The sequence below is a fragment of the Mytilus trossulus genome, chromosome 11, assembly GCF_036588685.1.
Source record: "Mytilus trossulus isolate FHL-02 chromosome 11, PNRI_Mtr1.1.1.hap1, whole genome shotgun sequence".
Taxonomy (NCBI): Eukaryota; Metazoa; Mollusca; class Bivalvia; order Mytilida; family Mytilidae; genus Mytilus; species Mytilus trossulus.
Window position 1 is genome coordinate 34,946,673 of NC_086383.1, and position 23,705 is coordinate 34,970,377.

General features: G+C 32.6%; 1 protein-coding gene across 1 annotated transcript; it reads left to right on the plus strand.

The window, feature by feature from the left end:
- Positions 1-2,257: 2,257 nt before the first annotated feature.
- LOC134690327 (neurotrypsin-like) lies at positions 2,258-14,291 on the plus strand. The gene is made up of 9 exons (XM_063550294.1): positions 2,258-2,327; positions 3,618-3,650; positions 5,189-5,327; positions 6,282-6,448; positions 8,859-8,997; positions 10,512-10,681; positions 12,143-12,316; positions 13,355-13,468; positions 14,185-14,291. Exons 1-9 carry the CDS (start codon positions 2,285-2,287, stop codon positions 14,235-14,237), a joined length of 1,032 nt encoding a protein of 343 aa, XP_063406364.1. The 5' UTR covers positions 2,258-2,284; the 3' UTR covers positions 14,238-14,291.
- Positions 14,292-23,705: the final 9,414 nt, after the last annotated feature.

Below are 23,705 nucleotides of genomic sequence, written 5' to 3' on the forward strand. Positions count from 1 at the left end.
CAAAAGTTCCTAAAAATCTGTCTTTCACACCTCAATATAAATAATGTAAACTAACTTTTTTCGAGATGCTTCGAAAGAAAGACCAAAGTCAGCAGAGGGACATTCAAAACACAGTCGACAATAAAATGACATAGCCATGGCAAAAAAAACAGACAAACCTACAATCAATAGAACACAAAACACAACAACTGAAATGTACGATTCGTCAAAACGTATTCCAACAAACACTAGGAGTGATCTAAAGTGCTCCGGAAGGGTAAGCAGATTTTGATCTAAATGTGGTACCCGTCGTGTTCCTCATGTTATTCAAACCCGGTCTAATTATATAGTAACACTCGGGAAAGGGGTTCGGAAATATACAAATTACAAATAAAATATTTAAAACACCCCATTTCAAGTGCATCTCCTGCCAAATCAGTATTTGTTGCATCTATATATACTAGATGAGTACATGTTTAATCAATGTACATACATTGTAAGGTAATTTTTTGAAGAAAGAACAAAAATTTTGAAAAAACACCCCAAATAATATTGTACCATAACCCCAAAAACAATTCTAATCATCCTTTTGTGTATTGAACCTCCTAGTAAAATTTCATAGAGATCAATTCACTTATACATGTACTCAAGTTATTGTCTGGAAACCAAATGTGTCTTCTTGAAAACAACTTTGACATGATTAAGCATTTATTTCACTCGAAAGCAAATTTTTGACATGCTTGTATTTCCCTTTTCCATTTTCCATTTTATTTTGCTGTCATATAAAAACTTGAAAAGTAAGCTACATCATGTACATGTAACAAAAACAAATATATGCAAGAAATGACATAAAACCGACTCTGAATTAGTACATGAAATTGATGTAGAACTCACAAACGGAAGATGATCAGAAATACAATGTTTTTTTATTCAAGTCAGATTTTTTTTACCGTAGCCCTTCAGTGCTATCAATTAAAATTATTTAGTCAAAATTTAACACTAGTATTAGGTTTATCATAACAAATTGGCAAATACAGCCTTATTATCACATAAAAAAACTACTGTGTACAGACTGACATGTGCGGTTTGGGAAGTTTTTATGTTTTTACATATAAAAAAGTTAAATTTATTTTGCATATCTGAAAATCAAAATTATTTTTGGTGAAGATCTGGTTCAAAATATTTTGTTTGTCCTATGCTTGAACAGATTTTTTATTCATCAATTTGGGAATAAGAATATTTTTGCAGTAAAAATACCATAACCCTTCATGGCTTTTCAAGTTCAATGTTCGTTCCCTAAACATGATCCATCTGAACTTATAATTTTATTTTAGATATAAACAATACGTTAATGAAGCCTAGGACATTCGTTCTAAACATGCATGAAATATTTGCCACTGGACGTTAAACAACCAACAAATATATAGGACATTGTCTTAGTATGAAGCTGGCATTTAAGGTAGCGCCTTCCTCATATTAGATAATAGTTATGAAAGGTACCAGGATTATAATTTAGTACACCCGACGCACGTTTCCTCTACATAAGACTCATCAACAGCATTACAAGTTATAAATTTATTTAATATTTAAATTTCTTCTTATATTAGGGAATGAATCTCCTCGTGCATATCTCTGATTACTTGTCCGGATTTGTCTTTACATTTGATAAATTGTGGTTGTATAAGCTCTTATTATAGATATATAATACGTTTGGGACTTTTTTTTAAATGACGTTTTATCGAGCATGACTGCTGAGACATTCAATGTCGAAATACGCATCTAATGCAATAAAACTAAACCCAATAATATGTTTAATTAAAAAAAATGGAATTTTTAAAACTTTTTATATGTAAAAAATTAACAAGATAGTAACATAAAGCCAAGGATTTTCAGCCAGGACTTAGAAATGATCTAAAGTGAAACGTCAGATAGTAAATTACATGTCAAGCTGACATACGTAAGTTGGAGAATCTCGAGTTGCATTTCAAACACTTAATCACTGGACACGATATCTCACATTCTTGTTATCTGAGAATATACATAAACCTATTGAAGAGCAAAGCAATGTTCCTTTTATACTATTATATGCATGCCAAACTCAGTTTGTTTTATTCTCCAGAAAAAAACTAGAAGCAAATGTTTTATTTAACAGAAGGGGACCTCCTGTTCTTGTTTTTCACTACGATTTTCATTCATGCTTCTCTAAATGAACTTCGTCACACGGAAATACAATTTGTTACGACCGTTATCTTGATACAAGTTTCTAAAGATAAACGTCTATTACGAAATTTTCCAACGAATTAAAATGGTAGTCAGTGGCTTTATACATGTTATATGTACTTTTCTGAGTAAGTTAGACTCACTCATATTGATTCACTCATATTTAGAATTACAAACATGTGTTTCGGTTACCTTTAGGATGTTTTTTTTCTTTTAATGAATATGTGTGATTTATCTTCATTTTTTTTTATAAATTGTAATCATTATTTGAAATATCAATAAAATGTGAAATTGACGCAAATGCATTTTGAGTTGTACATCTCACTATGACTTTTTAATTTTGGATGTAACTCATCTTCTGATTGGCTGAAAGTGTTTTGTATATCAGCGCAGAGACATAATTTAGTCATGTGAACATGCCGTTATCATGATTGACTCAATACAAATGATTTAGAATTAAGTTATAAAGGATGACGGTTATACTTCGACTGTATATTCGAAATTTCCAAGTGCATATTGAACCATCGGGTCTACGCGGGTTATTCAATGAGCAATGATTTTTAAATCCTATTTCTAACTGTATTTCCGCAAAGGTCGGTTATGTCTGCATTTTCTTGCTGCTTTCTTTATTTTTTCTATAAGTTTTTTTCTTTTCAATTTTCGGTTAATTAGTCTATATATAATTGTATAAAGTTTGTTTGCGGAAGATTGTATTTAAAACAAAAGATTGGGTGGTTGACGCCTAACAAATCCAAATTTTGAAATTATTAATAGATCAATCTAATTGGTTCTCTTCAAAATTTGAGTGTTCCTATGTAATAAAATTAGAAAAGTAAACAAACAAAGAAAAAAGAAAGATAACTCCAAGAGTATAATTAAAAACCAAAAGTCCTTTATAAAAAAGCAAAATCAAACCTCCGACTCAAGAAACGAATGGAAAAAGACTGTTATATTCGTGACGTGGTACCGGTAGTCCTTATGTAGCAAATAGTGGATTAAACGTGGTAAAAAGATAGTTCGGAGATCAAAATGATAATAGACAGTATTCTATAAACTAACAGGAAAAGTAGAACATACTGTAAAATACGACACCAAAAATAATTCAGCAAAACGAACCCCTCTTAATATGTAAGGAACTATAAGGTATTTGTAATATTAGTACAAAAGGTTCACAAGTCGTGATGTTTATGGCATGTAATAAAAATATAACCGAAGAACGGGATTGAAACAACGACAAAATTAACACGTTGTTACCAGTGACAACATTATTTCGTGACAAATACATTCCCTACAATGGCGTCTGCACTTATATGGCGGCTATTCTACTTATGGTTTGAAGCAATGCACCGGAACTTGATTATTAAATGAAAGAAAAGTTAAATTATGTTTTAGAATATTTTCATCCTTTATCTTTTCAGTTTCTTTAGCTTTGGATACAAACGCATTTCTAAGTGAGTACACTCAAGTATATACAGTACTTACCATGGACTCAGTCCCGTTCGTAGATATTTGATAACGTGGTTTTTCAAATAGGCTGGGGAAATGTTTACATCGTTGAATTGTGATTTTGGTTGATAAGTATATCCACGAAATCCATGAAAAAAATATTAGTATAGCACCGTCACGAAAAAAAAACACATTATAAAAAAACAAATCATAAACACGTAAATTTAAAGAATCAAAAACAAATAAATAATTGTCATTCCTGGCCTACATAAAGACAGCAGCTGCACACCGCTGTCCGTTAGTCATAAATCGATTAAGCGAAAACTAATGCCGGTTAAAAACGGATAACCAGGGTTACACATCAAATAAAAGAGGAAAACAATAATACAACACAAACTCTGAACTGCAAAAAAAAAGACACGGCATACTTTGTTACACAATTAGATATAAAACACACAAATCAGGATGTAATTAGTCATCCTGTTGGTGATTGCGTGCACTATTTTATCGAGTGCCATTTTCACAACGAATCAAGAAGAGATATATGTTTTTAAATATTTAAGATGTAATATATCAATAGAGCTTCAATTTGATAGTGATGGTGGCTGTTCATACAGCAAAAATATAAAACATTTGGGTTTTATATAATAATATATCAGAATTACATAAAAAATCAAACCAGTCGTTATCGAGTATGGCCTTGAGAAGCAATGAAAGTCTCCGTCGGAAGGGGGCGATAAATGACTTGCCCGTGTTTAGAAAGAGAACAATAGATATTGCACATACATTTGTAAAAGACATCCTTGTAGATTTCGAAAAAGAGCAGGATAATGCCGCTACAAGGCAGCACTCGAATCCGCAACGTGGAAAGGGATTGATATAAGTTATGATTACTTTTTTTTAACATACAACTAAAATATAGATTTCCATTTTGATCACATTTTCTGTATACTTTTTTCTTTCGTATTTTGGTATTATGTTTTTGTCATAATCAATGTGATAGTGTTTATATATATGTATAGGAATATAATGGAACTAATGCTGTTATAGCTTTTGCACAAAGGATATATTGAATCAAAATCTAATATTTTACTTTTATACACTTATAATACGAAACAAAGGTTCCAACCCACCCAAATAAAGTTTATCATAAAATGTGTGATTTTTCATTTCTTTCTCATTTTATCAAAAATCTCGAGAGTATCATCAAAAACAGTTGTCACGTTCTTACCACTCAATCTGCCTCTTACATGGGACAGTGGTGAAGCAATGTAAAATAAAAGAAAAAATATATCAAAATCAGTTGAAAATGGATTTACTCATCAGATTAATACATAGAGAAATGCATCTTAACATAAACACAGAGTGGCCATGGACAAGTACATTTACATCCCCACATCAAAAATACAGTATTAACATTTTTGAGAGAAATTGCAGTTACTAACATGTAGTTTAAGTCATTAACAACAAATTAGAAAAATCATGTATCTAACATATACAATGTTTAACTAGTATGTTTGACTTTTTTTTATTTTGACTTAAGTATCAAATGTGAAGTTATCACAATCCAGATCTGGTGTGGTACAGATCGAAAAAGATGGTCAAGTAGGAACGATATGCTCTGACGGTTTTACTTTAGAGGACGCTCGAGTAGTTTGTCGGGAAGCGGGATTTGGACAATCGTAAGTAAAGTGATAGACATTTCCGAATTGTATATATCATTAGGCTTTCATGAAAAATCAATAAAACGTGAAAAAAAACCACCAAATTAAACTGTTGCGTGTGATAAGTCGTAGAAACTTCTGTAAAACATTGACAAAAAAATCCCAGAAATGCAACAAACACTTAACAAAACATTGCATACAAACTAATGAAAAGAGAAACTCGAACTCTACTGAAAACCGAGTATGGTCTCGCCGCTGCTGGTGGACTGCTAGTTCTCAAGGGTATCAGCAGCTCAATGATTGGTATTTATGTAGTGATTTCAATACTTCAGTGATTTATAACATCTACTTATTGAAAGTTCCGCGATCATAATTAAGAAATAATTAAGAAAACAAGGTTCCGGCTGCCATAGGGAAAAATTTACCTTGGTTGAATTTAGGCATTCTTTTCAATTAAATAGCTCCTAATTTTCAAACGCATTATAATAATACATTACTGTTTTTTCTTATTATGCTTTATGGCTATTACATGATTAAGGGGTACATAATACAACAGGGAGATAATTCTGTAAATTCAGCTGAACATTTTAAATACATGCGCTTGTTAAGAAATTATGAAGCTTCTCAATGATCAAAATGAGTGTTTGTCAAACTGCTATATACATGTATCCAACCAATATTTTTTGATAATGTGTCTGGTTCAACGTTTTAGAAATGTTGATATTTTGGTCAAAGGGTGAAATAAATATTTTTTCGAAAAATTTCACGGAAATTACACGAGCCGAATTAATTAAAGTCAAGGTGTTAGGTACCACCTTTAAACATTTAAGGTTTGAGCATTAATTCCTGATGAAGGTAAATCTTAATTCAAAAACTCAAAATGTGAATGACGTTTTTTTATTTTATTCAGAATAACTGTGTTTCATTACAACCGATACACTCTGATAATACCATCTATATGTTTTTTTCAAGTGGAATAGCTATACCTACTCTGGAACATATATATGGACCAGGCACTGGTAAAATTCACTATAACGAATTAGGATGTATTGGAAATGAAACAACCTTAAGTAATTGTAAACACAGAGATTTCGTTGATTGTGTACACACGGAAGACGTTGGTGTCATTTGTGACGCAAGTATGTATGTAGTTCGTATGCATATTTTGCATTTTTTAAAACGTTTATACATTATGTAGGTCATGACTTTGTATTTGTGGATCAGCCATCAGCAAACGAGTGTGCATGGTACATATTTGTACAACTACAGTGAATTCAAATCATTTTGAGATGTATAGAAAGAAATATAAGTAAAAAGCTTACTGAAATAAAAAAAAAACAATTATATATCTCTTCATAACTTCTAACACACCTTTTGGAGATTTACAAATAGCTTTATCAAGACATGTTCAAACATGAAAATTTTACGCCCAAGCTTACTTGAATACTTGAGTTTATATATGATTAAGATGGGCAGAGAATATTAAAAAAAAAAAAATCAAGAAAAATAATGAACACCTGGGAAAATTTCAAACGGAAAGTCCCTATTTAAATGGCAAATTTAAAAACTCAAAACATATCAAACCAATCGATAACAACTATCATATTCCATGACTTGGTACAGGCATTCTCATGTAGAAAAAAATGGATTGAATCTGGTTTTATAGCTAGCTTAACCTCTCAATTGTATGACAGTCGCATCAAATTCCATTATATCCACATAGGGTCATATTTACTCAAGGGAGATTTTTTAAGTATACGGAGAATTGAGGAAGGTACGAAATGGTCTTTATCCTCTCGGAATTACTTTTATTCAATCATTTTTTATGTTATTCACCCATTTTTCATTCTTAAAGCATTTTAGTACTTCAATAAATGTTTGATGACTTTAGACAATCATCAATGTATTAAATGTCGTTTAGTTTTTATGATCTAATACACTTAGTTAAATTCCAACGAATATGTGCTTGTTACCGGTCTTGTTTAACAAAGCTCTTTAATTTATACATTTTTTTATTCGCTGTTACATCATTTTTTCAAGTTGGGGAAAGTTGAGCGCTCACAATACTTGTTCCTTATGTTGTATTTTCGAGAATTTCATATATTGACGAACCTTTGATAAACACTAGATTATCCTTTTTAATTCTTATATTTAAATATGAATGTCCCTCTGGTATTGTTCGCTTCTTCCAATGTCTGAACGAAGTTAGCAGTGTTCTACTTGAATTGATTACGCCATGGTTTAATAAATTCTCAAATCATATGATAAGCACTAACATTCTGGTTTCCCCTTATTAATGGATGTGTCATTGTCGAAAACAATGACTGTCTGTACCTTTTGTTACCAAAGTTTTATAGCGTATTATATAACGGACTGCCACAACTGTCTTATGTTGAACTCTGCATGGTGTTACGTTATGCTATACATTAGAAAGTTGTTGCGTTCCATGCGATTTGATGTTAATGCATATCATAAAATGACTTGCGTTGTAACATTTGTCTTTGGTGCATTGCTGTTTCGTTGATTTAGTGTGTTTTCCTAATCCATTCTCTTTAGTTTTGTTATGTGAAGTATGTCTTGTGAAGTATGGTTATTTACCTAACCGAACTGCCGTGATTTTATTCGTTGAATATATAAATACAGTAGTTGTCGTTTGTTTATGTAAATTATACGTGTTTCTCGTTTCTCGTTTTTTTTATATAGATTAGACCGTTGGTTTTCCCGTTTGCGTGGTTTTACCTATAATTTTGAGGCCCTTTATAGCGTGTTGTTCGGTTTGAGCCAAGGCTCCGTGTTAAAGGCCGTACATTGACCGTTTAATGTTTTTTGGATGAAAGTTGTCTCATTGACACTCACACCACATCTTCTTATATCTATGTACACTGTACCAACAATATGTTTGTGCGAACTTATATTTAGTTATCTTAGTGCTTATTATTTTACTTCTCTTGCGTTTATTTATGTGTATCAATATCATTGTACACATAAGGACAATTTTTATATTTCTATATGGTAGCTTACTATCCATGCGATTAGGACTAGAAACACATTTGCATGACAGAGAGGCGAAATATATGATTTGGATATTTAAACTTTACAAGTCGAAAACAAACTAATGTTGATATATCTCTGACAATTTTACCACATGTTCTTCTTTCTAAGTAATGCAATGAAAGAAAAAAAAAACACGACAAAAAACTTTAAAACAGGACAAAAAAACACAACAGAAAGAAACCTCAAGAGTGTGCTACCCGAACTCAAATCCAAAAAGGGTGATCTCAGAAATTTAATCAGATACTGCTCCATTAGGAAAGTTCTTATCCCAGGAAAAGTTTACCTAAGCCGTATTTGGCACAACGTCTTGGAATTTTGGGTCCTCAACGCTTTTCGACATTTTACTTGTTTGGTTTTATAACTATTTTTATCTGAGACTCACTGAAGAGTCGTATGTTGACAAAACGCGCGTCTGGCGTATGGAATTATACCTTTGATAGCTATATATCTTATTCTCTAATATCAATATCAATGTATCAAATGGCTTCTTTGAAGATGGAATTCGTTTACAATTGGAGAATAAGGACCATGGTAGACTGGACGTGACTATAAATGGTCAAACAGGAACTGTGTGTAACGATTACTTCGACCTTAATGCAGCCAAGGTCGTTTGTAGACAACTTGGACTTCCATTGTACGTTTATATAACAGATCAAAGCATGACCTGAAAAAACAATCAAATAATAAAAAAAAACTCCGAGAAAAATTCAAAACGAAAAGTCCCTAACTGAATGGCAAAATCAAAAGCTCAAACACATCAAACGAAAGGATAACAATTGTCATATTCATGAATCAATCTTAAATAGTTACTGGTATTTTATGAATTAAAATGTTTGTATGCCAAATTGACTAAGATCCCTCAATATTAAAGTGTCTAAACGTGTAAATTGCAACAACACATATAAATAGCGGATCTAGGGAGGGAAAATAGGATTGTCATTGATCGCCAATAAAAATAAAAATAAATCAGTTGTTCAGGATATTTCTAAATTTTTATACAACAAAATTGTCAAAAATATGCTTTGCTCTTTATATAATATTCAATTATCAAGACTACGTCCCCTATTAGTGACGACATCAAAAGATCGATGTAGAATAAAAAAAAACAAAAAAGTTTGGGGTGGGGGAACAGGGGTCAACATTGCTGCAAGTTTTGTTAATCCAAAATCGATTTTACATATATCCATATAGGTAAATCAGTTTTTGCCAAATTAAGTTAAGAAGGGGGGAAGGGGGGTCAGTGAAAAAAACTATATGAGTTATTTTTTTTATATCCTACATGGAACTTTTAATGTCGTCCCTTAAAAATCACGGATCATCAACTACAAACAAATAGAACATACCATTAGTTTAATAGGTTATACAGATTTAAAATACGACCTTTAAGGTGCAATGAATCCACGAAAAAGACAAATTTAAAATAAGTAAAATATATCATGTATATTTCGTTGTAATAAGTTCCAGTGTAAGTCATCATTTAAGGAGGCTTCATGTACCTCTATAATTTTTTTATGACCGTTATGTATCACATATTACTAAGGATGTGGTCTTGTTTCAAAATCTCCAATTTTAATCTCCTTCATTGATTGAACCTGACTCTATCAATCGGTAGTCCTCGTTTGTATCCGATACTCTTATTCTATGAAGGTACGGAATCAACCGAGTTCTGACGAATAATTAATGAATCAATCGGCAATCCTCGGTTAAATCCGCTACTCTCATTCTATGAAGGTACGGAATCGGCCGAGTTATGACAAATAATTACTGAATAAGACTTATTACCTGTTTGAACTTATAAAAGGCAAAAAAACGGGGACCGCATGTGAAGCATGTAATGTGAATTGGACCAAAGCGGCACTTTAATTATCATGTTCTAAAACTATCATAACAACAACAAACACACACACACACACGACATTGCAATACAATACTTTACCCGGGACTATAACATCTTATATCTGAAAAAAAAAACCAACCACGAAATTGGTTATTTAAGGAATTATATTACAAAAATACTGAACTGCGAGGAAAGTTCGAAAAGAATATTTCCTAATCCTTAGTTCCTAATCAAATGGCAAAATCAAATGATAAAACACATCAAACGAATTGACAACAACAAAACCAAACGTATCTTTTATTATCTTTCAGCCAAAATGCACAATATGCTAAGACCCGCCATGTATTAGGCTACAACGTGCCAATATTACTCGACGATGTCCGGTGTTCTGGAACAGAAGACAATATATTAAAATGTAAAATGCAAATTATTGGTAAAAATGATTGTTTGCACGAACAAGATGTCAGCGTTTATTGCTATGGTAAGATATACTTTTATGTCATGTAAATTGCGAAAAGATAATTAGTTCCATGGTGCTTTTTTCTGTAATAATTTCAATTATCGGTATTTTGTGCATTTTTCCTTCGATCTTTATTTGTGATTTTTTTAATTCATGCTACTCGCTTGAGATGGAAAATTATCGCTAGAAACTAAGCAGGCGTTGCTAACGAAATTGACATGAAATTGACAACGCCTTCATAGGTAAAATTGCGATACGTCCCGGCTCAAGCGAGAAAATCAGTTTAGTTGAGATGATCAACGATTTTCTATAATTATCAATAAAAACTAACAAACACACATTACCAATTTGACTACATCAGGAGTGTATTTTGACAGAAAATTGCTCTCAAGTTATGCTCCAGACCACAATATCTGAAAATACAAAAAAGTTGATAATAAAAAATGACAAACATCAATAGCAAATAGATATAAGAATATGTGGTATGAGTGCCCAGTCACAAAAGTAAACAAGTTAAGGTCAAAGTACGGTCTTCAAAACAGAGTCTTGGCTCACACCAAAAGCAAGCTATAAAGGGCCCAAAACATGCATAGTATTCAACAATTCAAGTGGGAATGTATATAAATACAGTTAATATACTACAAAAATGTAAGGGGTGAGCTGAAGCTGACTTTCGGGTGCGGGATTCCTTGCTGGGTTGAAGATCCATTGATTGCCTTCAGCTATTATCAGATCTTTGCTATGGTTGTTGTCTCTTTTATATATTTCCCATTTCCTTTCATTTTTGTTTATTACATTGTTTTATTCTAGATTCAATTACAAATTATTTTTTTGTTCAGACAGAAGTGGAAATTCCATTGAAACTTAAGCAGTCGTCGAGCCTTAAATAGTTCTTGCACCTGAATTTGATTGATTTTTTTTTTATTATTAGTCGAAAATTACAATATTTTCCCAAATAACTGCTCCTCTTCCCCCCTCCCCCCCCCATCACCCCTACCTCATAAAAAATGAAGGTTCGATCCCATACAAGTTCTGATTCATTATATTATATTTTTCAAGATATTTGTTGGCCGTTATTGAAAGAGCTTTGACATAAAATATACTCTTCCTTGAATTGATGGTAATGTCGATCTGCCGGAGGATGCTTAATGACTTCGAGTCGCAGATGTCTTTTACATTTTAGATGAGTACACAAACCAGTTCTGAAGATTTTTCACGGTTCGACACACGACGCAAAAACAAAAAAAATCAACACTGCGGAAATAAGACCAAATTTTTCAGTGGCAGACTTGTTTTTTTTTTGTTAACTCCAAACGCTTAATGTATGAATCAGATTATAAATATAACTAGTTACACTGATGGGAACCAAATTTTGAATATTATAAAACAACAATCTTGTCATAATTTCTAATGAAAGTCTGCCAATTAAAAATAAAAATTGGAAATCATTACCGAATATGAATTTTATTATATTCCTTTAAGCACCAGTAACAATGACAGCTCCCACAACAACGACATCTCCTACAACTACGACAGTGGCAGTTACTACGCCAAAAGGAGTACAATCCTGTTTGGACGATCAGCGTCTTAACTGCGATAAATCTTCATGCAGCACTGGCTTAAAAACGTTTTGCCCATTAACGTGTAATCTTTGTAGTAAGTATTTACACATTGTGTATTTTATCTTTGCAGAAGGTATATTTACACATTGTGTATTTTATCTTTGTAGTAATTTAAAAAAAAAAAGTATTTACACATTGTGTATTTTATCTTTGTAGTAGATATATTTGCGCATTGTGTTTTTTAACTTTATAGCAATTAAGTATTTTGTGCGTTTTAACCTGAGTGTTTAATTCTGAAATTCAAAATAAACGAACTCGATGTTAATTATTACATCGGAAGCTGCGCACTTTAAGTATTAAAACGGAATAGTACTGTGCGATGATATCTAACTTAGTGGTGTTAAATAATCTCAAATAGCTTGCTTTCATTCATAGTCATAATGATCGCTGTTCATAGGTCGTGAAATGCTGACTCAGCAACATACTATTTACTTCATTTACATAGTACAAGATACACATTAGTTGTATTTTTGCAAGTATCGTATGCTCCAATAAACTAAGTCCTTACTGATGTTCATATGTAATAAATCAGCTCTAACACGCAAGTCTTTTGTTGATCTTTATCTCAAAATATTGTAAACATTCATACATTGTCATATGCACACATCTTTTTAATAAAACAATAGATAATTATGAAGTAAAACTGAGAAAGGAAATGGGGAATGTATCAAAGAGACAACAACTCGACCACAGAACAGACAACAGCAGAAGATCACCAACAGGTCTTCAATGTAACGAGAAATTCCCGCACACAGGGGCGTCCTTCAGCTGGCCCCTAAACAAATATATACTTGTTCAGTGATAATGAACGCCATACTTATTTCCAAATTGTACACAAGAAACTAAAATTAAAATAATACAAGACTAACAAAGACCAGAGGCTCCTGACTTGGGACAGGCGCAAAAATGCGGCGGGGTTAAACATGTTTATGAGATTTAACCCTCCCCCTATACCTCTTGCCAATATAGAAAACTTTTTTTCTCTTAGTTTTACAAACGTCATTGTCATTTATTATTCAATATGTCATAATCATGTAATTAAACGACTTAATATACATTTAATTCATATCAGATGTTACAACCCCTCCTCCTTGTAAGGATAACCCAGTTGTCAATTGTAATCCTAAAGTGTGTACTGATCTAGTGCTGAAAGACTACTGTAAGGCAACGTGTGGTATCTGCGCAGGTACGATAATTTTATATGCAACGACTTTGATTTAATATGTATTATTGTACATTTATCATGGTAATGTGAAATATTATGGTCGTCATTTTGCTTTCTTGGATTTAATTGGTGATATTTGTAAAAGTGTACATCAAAACACCGTGATTGGTTGAAAATGAAATACACAATGGATTTGACAAATGACGTGACGTTATTATCATTTTGGGATACGTACAATAAAATTTCGCATATATATACTAGTAGTTCTTTTAATTCTGAACCGGACAATCAAAACAATAATTGTTTATGTTTGATATCTGGGAAGTTAAAAGAACTTCAGAACTAAAAGAACGCACAAATGACCACATACAATGACATATTATTTATATATTTTTGGACATTAAATTCTTTCAATTTTACATTATGGTCCGTTCTTCAAGATTTTTTTCATTCCAGGTGTAAATTATCTTAGCCGTATTTGGCACAACTTTTTTTAGAATTTTGGGTCCGGATTGCTCTAAAACTTTGTGACTTTTTTTTATTACTTTATTTGAATATTGGACGATTATACTCAGTGTAGAAGTATACTATTTAAATATTGTTGCATGGTTTACGAGTACTGTAAAAAAAATAAAAAAAATAAAACAATTCTAGCGTTGACGTTTGGGATTTGAATAATTAACAAATTCTGATTATGAATATCTAGTATATGCTGTTTTTTCTTTCATTATTGTTAGGAGCTACAACAACATGGATTCATGTTACAGCAGTTTCTCCTGTTGTTGGGTGATGATTAGCATTGCAGGAAAATTACACATTAAAGTTGAATATTTAAAAACAGTCATTTTCTATGTGTTTTAGTTTATATTTTATATTGTTGCTGAGTGAAGTGTGGGTTCAATTAATCAATCAATCAATCAATCAATCAATAAATCAAAAAAAAACATTTAGTGTCAAATTACAGCCTTCAATTTGTTACACTAACTTAAAGATAGTTTACCCTTTTTTTGGACATTCAGCATGCACACAGTTAAGATTTTACCTGACATTTCAATTTTTGCATTTTCTAACACTTTTAAAAGCAATGAGGCTTGTATGTTATGACTAGTTTATAGATACATATTGCTTTTGGTTCAATTATCTTGTAAGTGGTAATGTTTTATTGGGTTTCTTAGTGAATTATCTATTTCAAGGAAAATTGTTGTATACTTATATAGGTATTCCAAAATCTCACTGGAAATGCATTTCGCTACCATTTTAGCAAGTTGTCTAGCTTGGAGATATATAAATTACTCTTGTTGATCCATGTTTATACACACAAGTATGGTTTTATCAAATCACTCTCATTTTTAACATGTAGAAAAAAGGGGGGGATTATCAATTATATTTTATATTTGGACAACTGTATTTATATGCAAGTAAGAATCTCTGATAAAAAGGCATTAAGGTCAGAACACTGTTTTTGAGACGTTTTTAACATATATATAAAACTAATAAAAAGTGTCATATCTGTCACTATAAGTATCCAGATGCAGTTTTCTTTGTTTGACGAATATGTTACTACCAGTCCAATTAGAGCTTGAATTCAGTGATATACAGCTTGATGTGTTTTTTAATGTTAGAAATAGATCATAGGAGGAAATTAAGCCAAGCAGAAGTCATTATAACAAGTTTATTGCTGTTATAGGTATAGAACCACTAATTCAGGCCCGGTCTGAAAGAACATACAAGAAAGAAGTACATATCTTCAACAAAACAGCTTTCTGAGCCAAACCAAGGATCTTGTTGAAAACTGTCTCTACAAACCACGTATCGACACATGGTAGCAATATGAATAAAATATCAATTGCAGTTATCGTCCTTTAATATGGATGTTTGCAATTTTCTCAATAATTTATTAAATAAACATTTTTCGACAATTATATTTGAAAAGTACATAGAATGATGACAAACCATCATGCAAATGATAGAAAAATGTCATAAACATCCTCCTGTAAGGTAAAACTGCAAGAAGTCATTGGTATAAATACCATAGCATACAAAAATTTGGTTGTGATTTAAAGTTTCATTTAAAAAATAACAAGTAAACTTGCTCCTCACCTAATGAAGTTAAACTGAAGGTGAAGGTGTTAATAAAGATAAAAAAAACCTGAAAGTGAAGGTTTCTCCTTTTCATGATACTGGTAGACAAAGGTGTGCTCCTGTATATACTGTGATTTATCACAGCGAAGTAGGACATAAGCATTGCTTCTGTCAGTCATCATGGAAGTGGACTAAGTCATATTGGGTTGTAAATTGCCTAGGAGGATGTTTAAGGTAAGGTAATATTTAATGTTAAGTAAGAACGAGAGAGTGAGTGAATGAGCTGTAGAGAGGGAGTGAGTGAGCTGTAGAGAGCGAGTCAATGAGCTGGAGAGTGAGTGAATGAGCTGGAGGAAGTGAGAGAATGAGCTGGAGGAAGTGAGAGAATGAGTGAGCGAATGAGAGAGCAAGCGAGCGGGAGAGAGAGTGAATGAGCTGGAGAGAGAGTGAATGAGCTGGAGAGAGAGAGTGAGTCAATGAGCTGCAGAGAGAGAGTGAGTGAATGAGCTGAAGACAGAGTGGGTGAATGAGCTGAGAGTGAGTGAATGAGCTGGAGAGAGTGAGTGAATGAGCTGGAGAGAGTGAGTGAATGAGCTGGAGAGAGTGAGTGAATGAGCTCGAGAGAGAGTGACTGAATGAGCTGGAGAAAGTGAGTGAATGAGTGAGCGGGAGAGAGAGAGTAAATGAGCGAGAGAGAAAGAATGAGTGAATGGCAAGAGAGTGAATGAGAGAAAACTTAATGAGCGATAGCTTGAATGAGCAAGAGAGTGAATGAGTGAGTAAGCGACAGAGTGAGTGACAGAAAGGTTGAATGAGCTAGAGAGACAAAGCAAGTGAGGCTTATAGATTGAGAGAAAGAGCTGTAGAGAGAGTGAGTGAATGTGCTGCAGAGAGTGAGTGAATGAGCTAAAGAGAGAGTGGGTGAATGATCTCAGAGTGAGTGGATGAGCTGGAGATAGTGAGTGAATGAGCTGGAGTGAGTGAATGAGCCGGGGAGAGTGAGTGAGTGAATGAGCTGCAGAGAGAGTGAGTGAATAAGCTACAGAGATAGAGTGAGTGAATGAGGTGGAGTGAGTGAATGAGCCGGGGAGAGTGAGTGAGTGAATGAGCTGCAAAGAGAGTGAGTGAATAAGCTACAGAGATAGAGTGAGTAAATGAGCTGGACGAGCGGGAGAGAGATTGAATGAGCGAGAGAGAAAGAATGAGTGAATGGCGAGAGAGTCAATGAGATAAAAACTTGATGAGCGATAGTGTGAATGAGCAAGAGAGTGAATTAGTGAGTTAGCGACAGAGTGAGTGATAGAAAGGTTGAATGAGCTAGAGAGACTAAGCAAGTGAGCTTAATAGATTGAGAGAAAGAGGGATAATGAGGGATGTTAGAAATCAAGTTACATTATTTATTTATGTAACAAATATAAGATAGTGTCAAATTTCACCCATAAGTTAAGATTTTACCTGAAATTATATAATTTACATTTTCTAACACTTAAAGCAATGAAACTTGTATATGATGACTAGTTAATAGATACATATTGCTTTTGGTTCAATTATCTAGTAAGTGTTCATGTTTTATTGGGTTTCTTAGTGAATTATTTATTTCAAGGAAAATTGGTATATATAAACCTGAAAAAAAGTATTGCAACACCAAATTAACATTGAAATTAAAAAATTACTTTTTTTTTTTTGTTAAAAAAATAATTTGTTGAAATAGAACTTGTTAAACATTATTTAAATATCACCTGAGTTTAATCAATAAATATCGACTCTATCAGTTCTTATCTGCACATGCAGCTACTGTATTCGTAAACACTAAAACAGATGTTTTAATCCTATTTGTTTTCAACACTTAAAATAACCAAATGTATACATTTATGTTATTGACACCTTGTAATTGGTCATCCACAACTCATAACTGCAGCAAGATGGCAGATATCCAGCATGAGGGAAGCAGGTATGTCGCTGTGATAATTGCACGTATTGTTGGTCATCTCCATTCCACTATAAGTCGTTTTGAGAATAAAATCAGGCAACAAACGATGTTAAAGACCTTCCGAGGTTAAGAAGACCCCCTATAACATCTTCTAGGGAAAATCAAGCATAATGAAGGTTGGTCAGAAGGAAACCCATTACAAACTATACAATCCTAAAAAGAGAATAATGACCATACAGAAGCCTTTAAACAAGAACTGTTCAGGATCGGCTCTTCGCTACTGGTTATCGTGCAATAATACCATTTCGGGGACCTTTGCCTAAGAACAGACACACAGATGTCCGTATCCAGTATAGTGCAGAGCTCGCCAAAGTTGGAAATTAACGTCGTGGAGGAAGATCCATTGTTCCAATGGAATTCGGTTTATCTTCCTTGGCCCTATCGTAACCCGAATTTGAACCATATCGAGCATATATGGGACACTATTGGGCGTAAAGTGCACGAAAGGACACCCCAGTTAAAACAGGTCATGAAATAAATAATGCCCTTCGTCAAGAATGGTTGTTGTTACCTTATCAACAAATGAGTCGACTTATGGCAGGAATCAGAAGACGTTAAGATGCGGTTATCCGTTTGAATGAAAGTTGCGCACAAAATACTAATTCTTTGGCGTATAACGATCAACTATGATGTGAACAATCATCTGAAGATTAATTTTGAAATGTATGACATTGTAAAGTTCGACTACAGTAAAACTTGTAAAATGCATTTTTTTTGTACAAAAAACACGTCATTTTGTTATAAAAATGTTGGTTCGATAAAACCTTTTTTTTCATACATTTTTTGTTCGTTTTAAAGCCAATGTTATCATTAACTGCGTTTCAATATTATTTTACAAATATTTTATCTTATTCCATATTGATAAAATATTAGTAGATTTTTCTATATGAATGGGATTTTGAATAAATAAGCATATTCACCTGCGGAAAAAGGATATTCACCGCGCAAAACGTCGCGTGCTTTTACGTGTATAATTTTGGTAAAAAACGTTTGATGTACAATTGGTTTTGATGAATATTTTCCATTACATTAATTTCTCTCGGAATATGGAATAAAACATTTACTGTCTTTTGTTTCGGTAAATAAGTGGTTTTATTGACTTTTGAAAAACTGATATTCATTTCGGCCGTTGGTCTCAGTGAATATCAGTTTTTCAAAAGTCAATAAAACCACACATTAACCTCACCAAAAGACAATAATTGTATAATATTCCATCCCAAATAAGAGACTGATTTTTCAAGTTTTAAAAAATCAAGGTGTTGCAATACTTTTTTCCATGTGTATACTTGTATAGGAATTCCAAAATCTCACTGGAAATGCATTCAATAACCATTTTAGAAAGTTGTCTAGCTGGGAGATATATAAATTACTCTTGTTGATTCATGTTTATACACAAAAGTATGTTTTTTATCAAATCACTCTCCTTTTTTAACATATAGAAAATAGGGGGGACAAAATTATCAATTATATTTTATATTTCGACCACTGTATTTATATTCAAGTAAGAATCTCTGATAAAAATAAGTCATTTAGGTCAGAACACTGTTTTTTGAGAAGTTATTACTAGTAAAATTGAAAAAAAATCATATCTGTCACTTTTAGTATTCAGGTGTACTTTTCTTTGTTTGACGCATATGTTCCTACCAGTCCAGTTAGAGCTTGAATTCAGTGATTCAATGTTTTGACAACAGTAATATGTGATTTTTTCTAATGTTAGAAATAGATCATAGAAGGAAATTAAGCCAAGCAGAGGTCAATATAACAAGTTTATTGCTGTTATAGGTATAGAACCACTAATTCAGGCCCGGTCTGAAAGAACATACAAGAAAGTAGTACATATCTTCAACCAAAACAGCTTTTTGAGCCAAACCAAGGATCTTGTTGAAAACTGTCTCTACAAACCACGTATCGACACATGGTAGCAATCTGAAAAAAAATATCAATTGCAGTTATCGTCCTTTAATATCGATGTTTGCAATTTTCTCAATAATTTATTAAATAAAACATGTTTCGACAATTATATTTGAAAAGTACATAGAATGATGAAAAAACCATTATGCAAATGATAGAAAAATATTATAAACATCCTTCTGTAAGATAAAACTGCAAGAAGTCATTTGTATAAATACCATAGCATACAAAATATTGGTTGAGATTTAAAGTTTCATGTCTAAAATAACAAATAAACTTGCTCCTCACCTAATGAAGTTAAACTGAAGGTGAAGGTGTTTATAAAGATAAACATAACCTGAAAGTGAAGGTGTCTCCTTTTCACGATACTGGTAGACAATGGTGTTCTCCATTTTTGCTGCACAAGACAGGAAAGGTAATATTTAATGGTAAGTAAGAACGAGAGAGAGACCGAGAGACCGAGAGAGCGAGAGAGAGAGAGAGAGAGAGAGAGAGAGAGAGCGAGAGAGCGAGAGAGAGAGAGAGAGAGCGAGAGAGCGAGAGAGCGAGTAATTAGCGAATGAGCGAGAGAGAGAGAGACAGAGAATATCCGCACAAGACTATAGTTTATAGAGCCCTGTCGATGTTAATTTCTTACAGAAACATGGTATAGTACATCAGTTACAAAATTCAAACTTGTAATAGCTAATGTTTTCAAACACACATAATATATAGTTGCATACTTACTTACTAAATTATGTATGAGATGACATTAATTATTTTATTAAAACATGTAGTTCTATGAATTATTTGTACTTACAAAATAAAATATTTATTATCCTATATTATTGAACCAAAATGCCTCCTTGATCTATATTATGTAAAATGCATTTTTCAAACACAATCAACATGAACTAGCCACAATTTCAAATTGTTAGCTTCCAGGAAATGCCGAGTTGGTTGACGTTATGGAATATCTGTTTTACAGATGATATCGGATATATATGTTCATTATGTCGTTACTACAATCCCGTTCCATTTTAAAAAATATAACCTTCGGAAATGTAGACATTTTACTGGTTTTTTTTATAACATAAGCAACACTATTGGTGCCACATATGGTTCAAATTCTCAAATTTGATTTATAACAGTGTAAAACATTTATTTAAACTACTAAAAGTCTAAAATAAACTACAAACAGGGCACTAGTATGAAAATACGTAACTTCATTTCGTGTTTATTTTAGTCTAGACGCAATCTAATAAGGAGATAACTGTATTGTATTTTAAGCTCCGACGGCATCAATTGGGGATTTGATGGTCGCAAATTAAGTTTACTGGCGACGCGTTAGCGGAGACAGTAAACGGGTATTTGCGACCATCAAATCCAAAATTGATGCCGTCGGAGCTTAAAATACACTATTGTTATCTCCATTCTAATGAAACTGACAGAAAACAACGTTAAAACATGTATTTAAAATCTGTCTAATGCCGTCTGCGCTTGCGCGTACGTCCCATAACATCAATTGTCAATTGATGCCATGTAAGAAAGTGACGTTATCCAATCAAAATGAACGTTACAAACGTTGTTGCATTAGAATTAAGAATTGAATGCTTCTTTTTGTAAATTTATTTATTCGCGGAAGCGCTTCATTCTAAAAATGTACGCACGGTCAACGCTTTTACAACCCTATAAAGTTACAAAAAGAAGCATTCTTTACTTATCATTACATTTTTAGCTAGGATTATAAAATAACGATTTTCATGAAGTTTAATTATTAAATTCACCTGTGCACTTTATTGTGGGACCTCGTGTCATCATGAATGAAATGTTATTGTCTCATGCAATTGCTTACGGAATAACATGTGATGTGCAATTTGCCAATCAGAATAATGTTTTATAATGAAACATACATCCAATGTAATTATTTAACCGTCGAGTTGACTTCTAAAGTCATCCGATGACCATATAAGCGATTAACATAAAAATAGATATAAATAGATTAAGCAACCTCGTGCTGTTTGAAATTTGTAGGTCTCTTTTAATTTTTTATTATAGATTAAAAATAAATGCTTTAAATTATCGTTTTTACCTCATAAGAATGATTTTTTTTGTGGGTCGAATCAGAAAATCACTTTCGATTTCTCAACCCTGTATACCACCATTCCCTATGTGAAATTGAAAAATCGCCTAAAAAATTATCCACAATGCCTTTCAACATAAAAATGGTAGCATACGCTATAAATTTATTACTTTGGGATTTCATAAAGCATATTTCGTTAATAGTGACAAACAAAAAGGTAAAACATGCTACACAGAAGAACAAGTGGTCAGTATGCTGGAGTTTCTTATCGACAACATATTTGTTGAGTTTGGAGGGAGACTTTTCCAACAAATTGTCGGCATTCCTATGTGAACAAACTGTGTGCCTCTTCTTGCCGACCTCTTCTTATTTTCATATGATTCGGAGTTCCTCCAGACACTTGTCAAAAACAAGAGGATCAAGGAAGCCAGATTATTTAATTTCCATAAACAATCTGAACTTTTTTGATTGGGTTCCATTATTATATCAGAACTAGATATTAAAGAAACAACAGAAACGGCTTCCTCCGCCTCATTTTTAGACTTATATCTCGAATTTGACTTACACAGTCATCTCAGTACCAGAATCTTTGACAAACAAGACGATTTTAATTTTGAAATTGTAAATTTCCCCCACCTTAGTAGCAATATACCAACTTCACCTGCATATGGGATATATATTTCCCAACTTATTCGATATTCAAGAGCTTGCAGCTCTTACTCAGACTTTGTAAAACGTCATCAGTGTCTGAGTAGAAAGATAATGAACCAGGGGTATGTCAAGGAACGTCTCGTCCTTTTTCTGAAGAAGTTCATCGTAAGGTACCAAGACCTTGTTGATAAATATTCCGTATCAACTTATCAAATAATACACGATGGACTTGATGTATATAGATTCTGCGTACTGATGTTGTTTATCATCTTAACGACGTGTTTTATAGTTCTTTCATTTGTCTTTGTTCTATTATTAATATTACATTTAATGTTGAATGGTTTTATGTGATATCCGTTTGACGTCATAGCTCGTAACTTATACATCTCGTCAATGTGTTTGTATTGGCTTTCATATTTTTGTGGTTTGTTTTGTATTTGCGACTTTTTGTATTTCTTTTGTTCTTATAAGGTGACTCTGTACTTTAAAAGATCCCGTCAGTATGATATTGTTCTATTATATGTCATTAATGATATATTTTTATCATGAATTACAATAAATGTTGAACCACTAACGTCAAAATCATTCAATCGCGTTGTGGAATTAACTATTTTATGGATTCTTATAAATTCTATATATAACTTTTGGACTAGCTTAAATCTATTTCTGAAATAAATTCTTACATACTCTTGATTTTTTAACCCTGTATGCTAACATTGCCTATGTAAATTTTAAAATTATTTGTATGCACATTGGACACATTTATGTGACAGATAAAATTTTCTGACGTCGGACACTCAAATCAATAATTGTGTTTGTAGAAAGTAGATGTTTTTGTGTTCTGTTAAATTGTTCCTGTTAAAATTGTTATACGATGATGACTGATGTACCTATATTTGACTATTTTATTTATTGTGTCTGTTTATCTAACGCATTAATGTAATATAACGGAGATTGATGAGACTGTCATTAAGGTGAGAGGGTTAGCGCTATAAAACCAGGTTTAATCTACCCTTTTCTACTTTTGAAAATGCCTGTACTAAGTCAAGAATATGACACTTCTTATCCATTCGTTTTTGATACGTTTTGTTATTTGATTTTGCCATGTGATTATATGGACTTTCCAAATTGATTTTCCTCTAAGTTCAGTATTTTTGTGATTTTACTTTTCAAATGATTTACCGTGTTTACCCTTGTTTCACTTTCAATGTTGACATTCTTTTCCTTTGAATATCTTTACACAAACCATTCATGTGTTATCCATCTCAAGCTAAGGCCGTGTTCACACCAAACGCCGTGTTCAGAAAACATGTTTACAATTAGTTTAATGTAATGGACACTGGTTTCACATTAAATTTGTTCACATCTATACCCCTTATTTAATTACCTGTACATAACATTTGTTCACACTTGTAAACTATATGTCATTTAAATGTTCATTACGTAGAACCGAATGCAAAGTTTTCGAACAACTTTTCTGACAGTAAGGGAACGACCATTGGAATTCAAAAAGAGAGGATGGAAATATTCCGATCCCCAATTGGATAAAAATAATCTGATCA

Coding starts and splice junctions, on each gene's coding strand:
- LOC134690327 (XM_063550294.1), top strand. CDS start 2,285: ATGGTAGTCAGTGGCTTTATACATGTTATATGTACTTTTCTGA. Junction 6,449..8,858: donor TGGTGTCATTTGTGACGCAA/GTATGTATGTAG, acceptor GCTTCTTTGAAG/ATGGAATTCGTTTACAATTG. Junction 8,998..10,511: donor AGACAACTTGGACTTCCATT/GTACGTTTATAT, acceptor ATTATCTTTCAG/CCAAAATGCACAATATGCTA.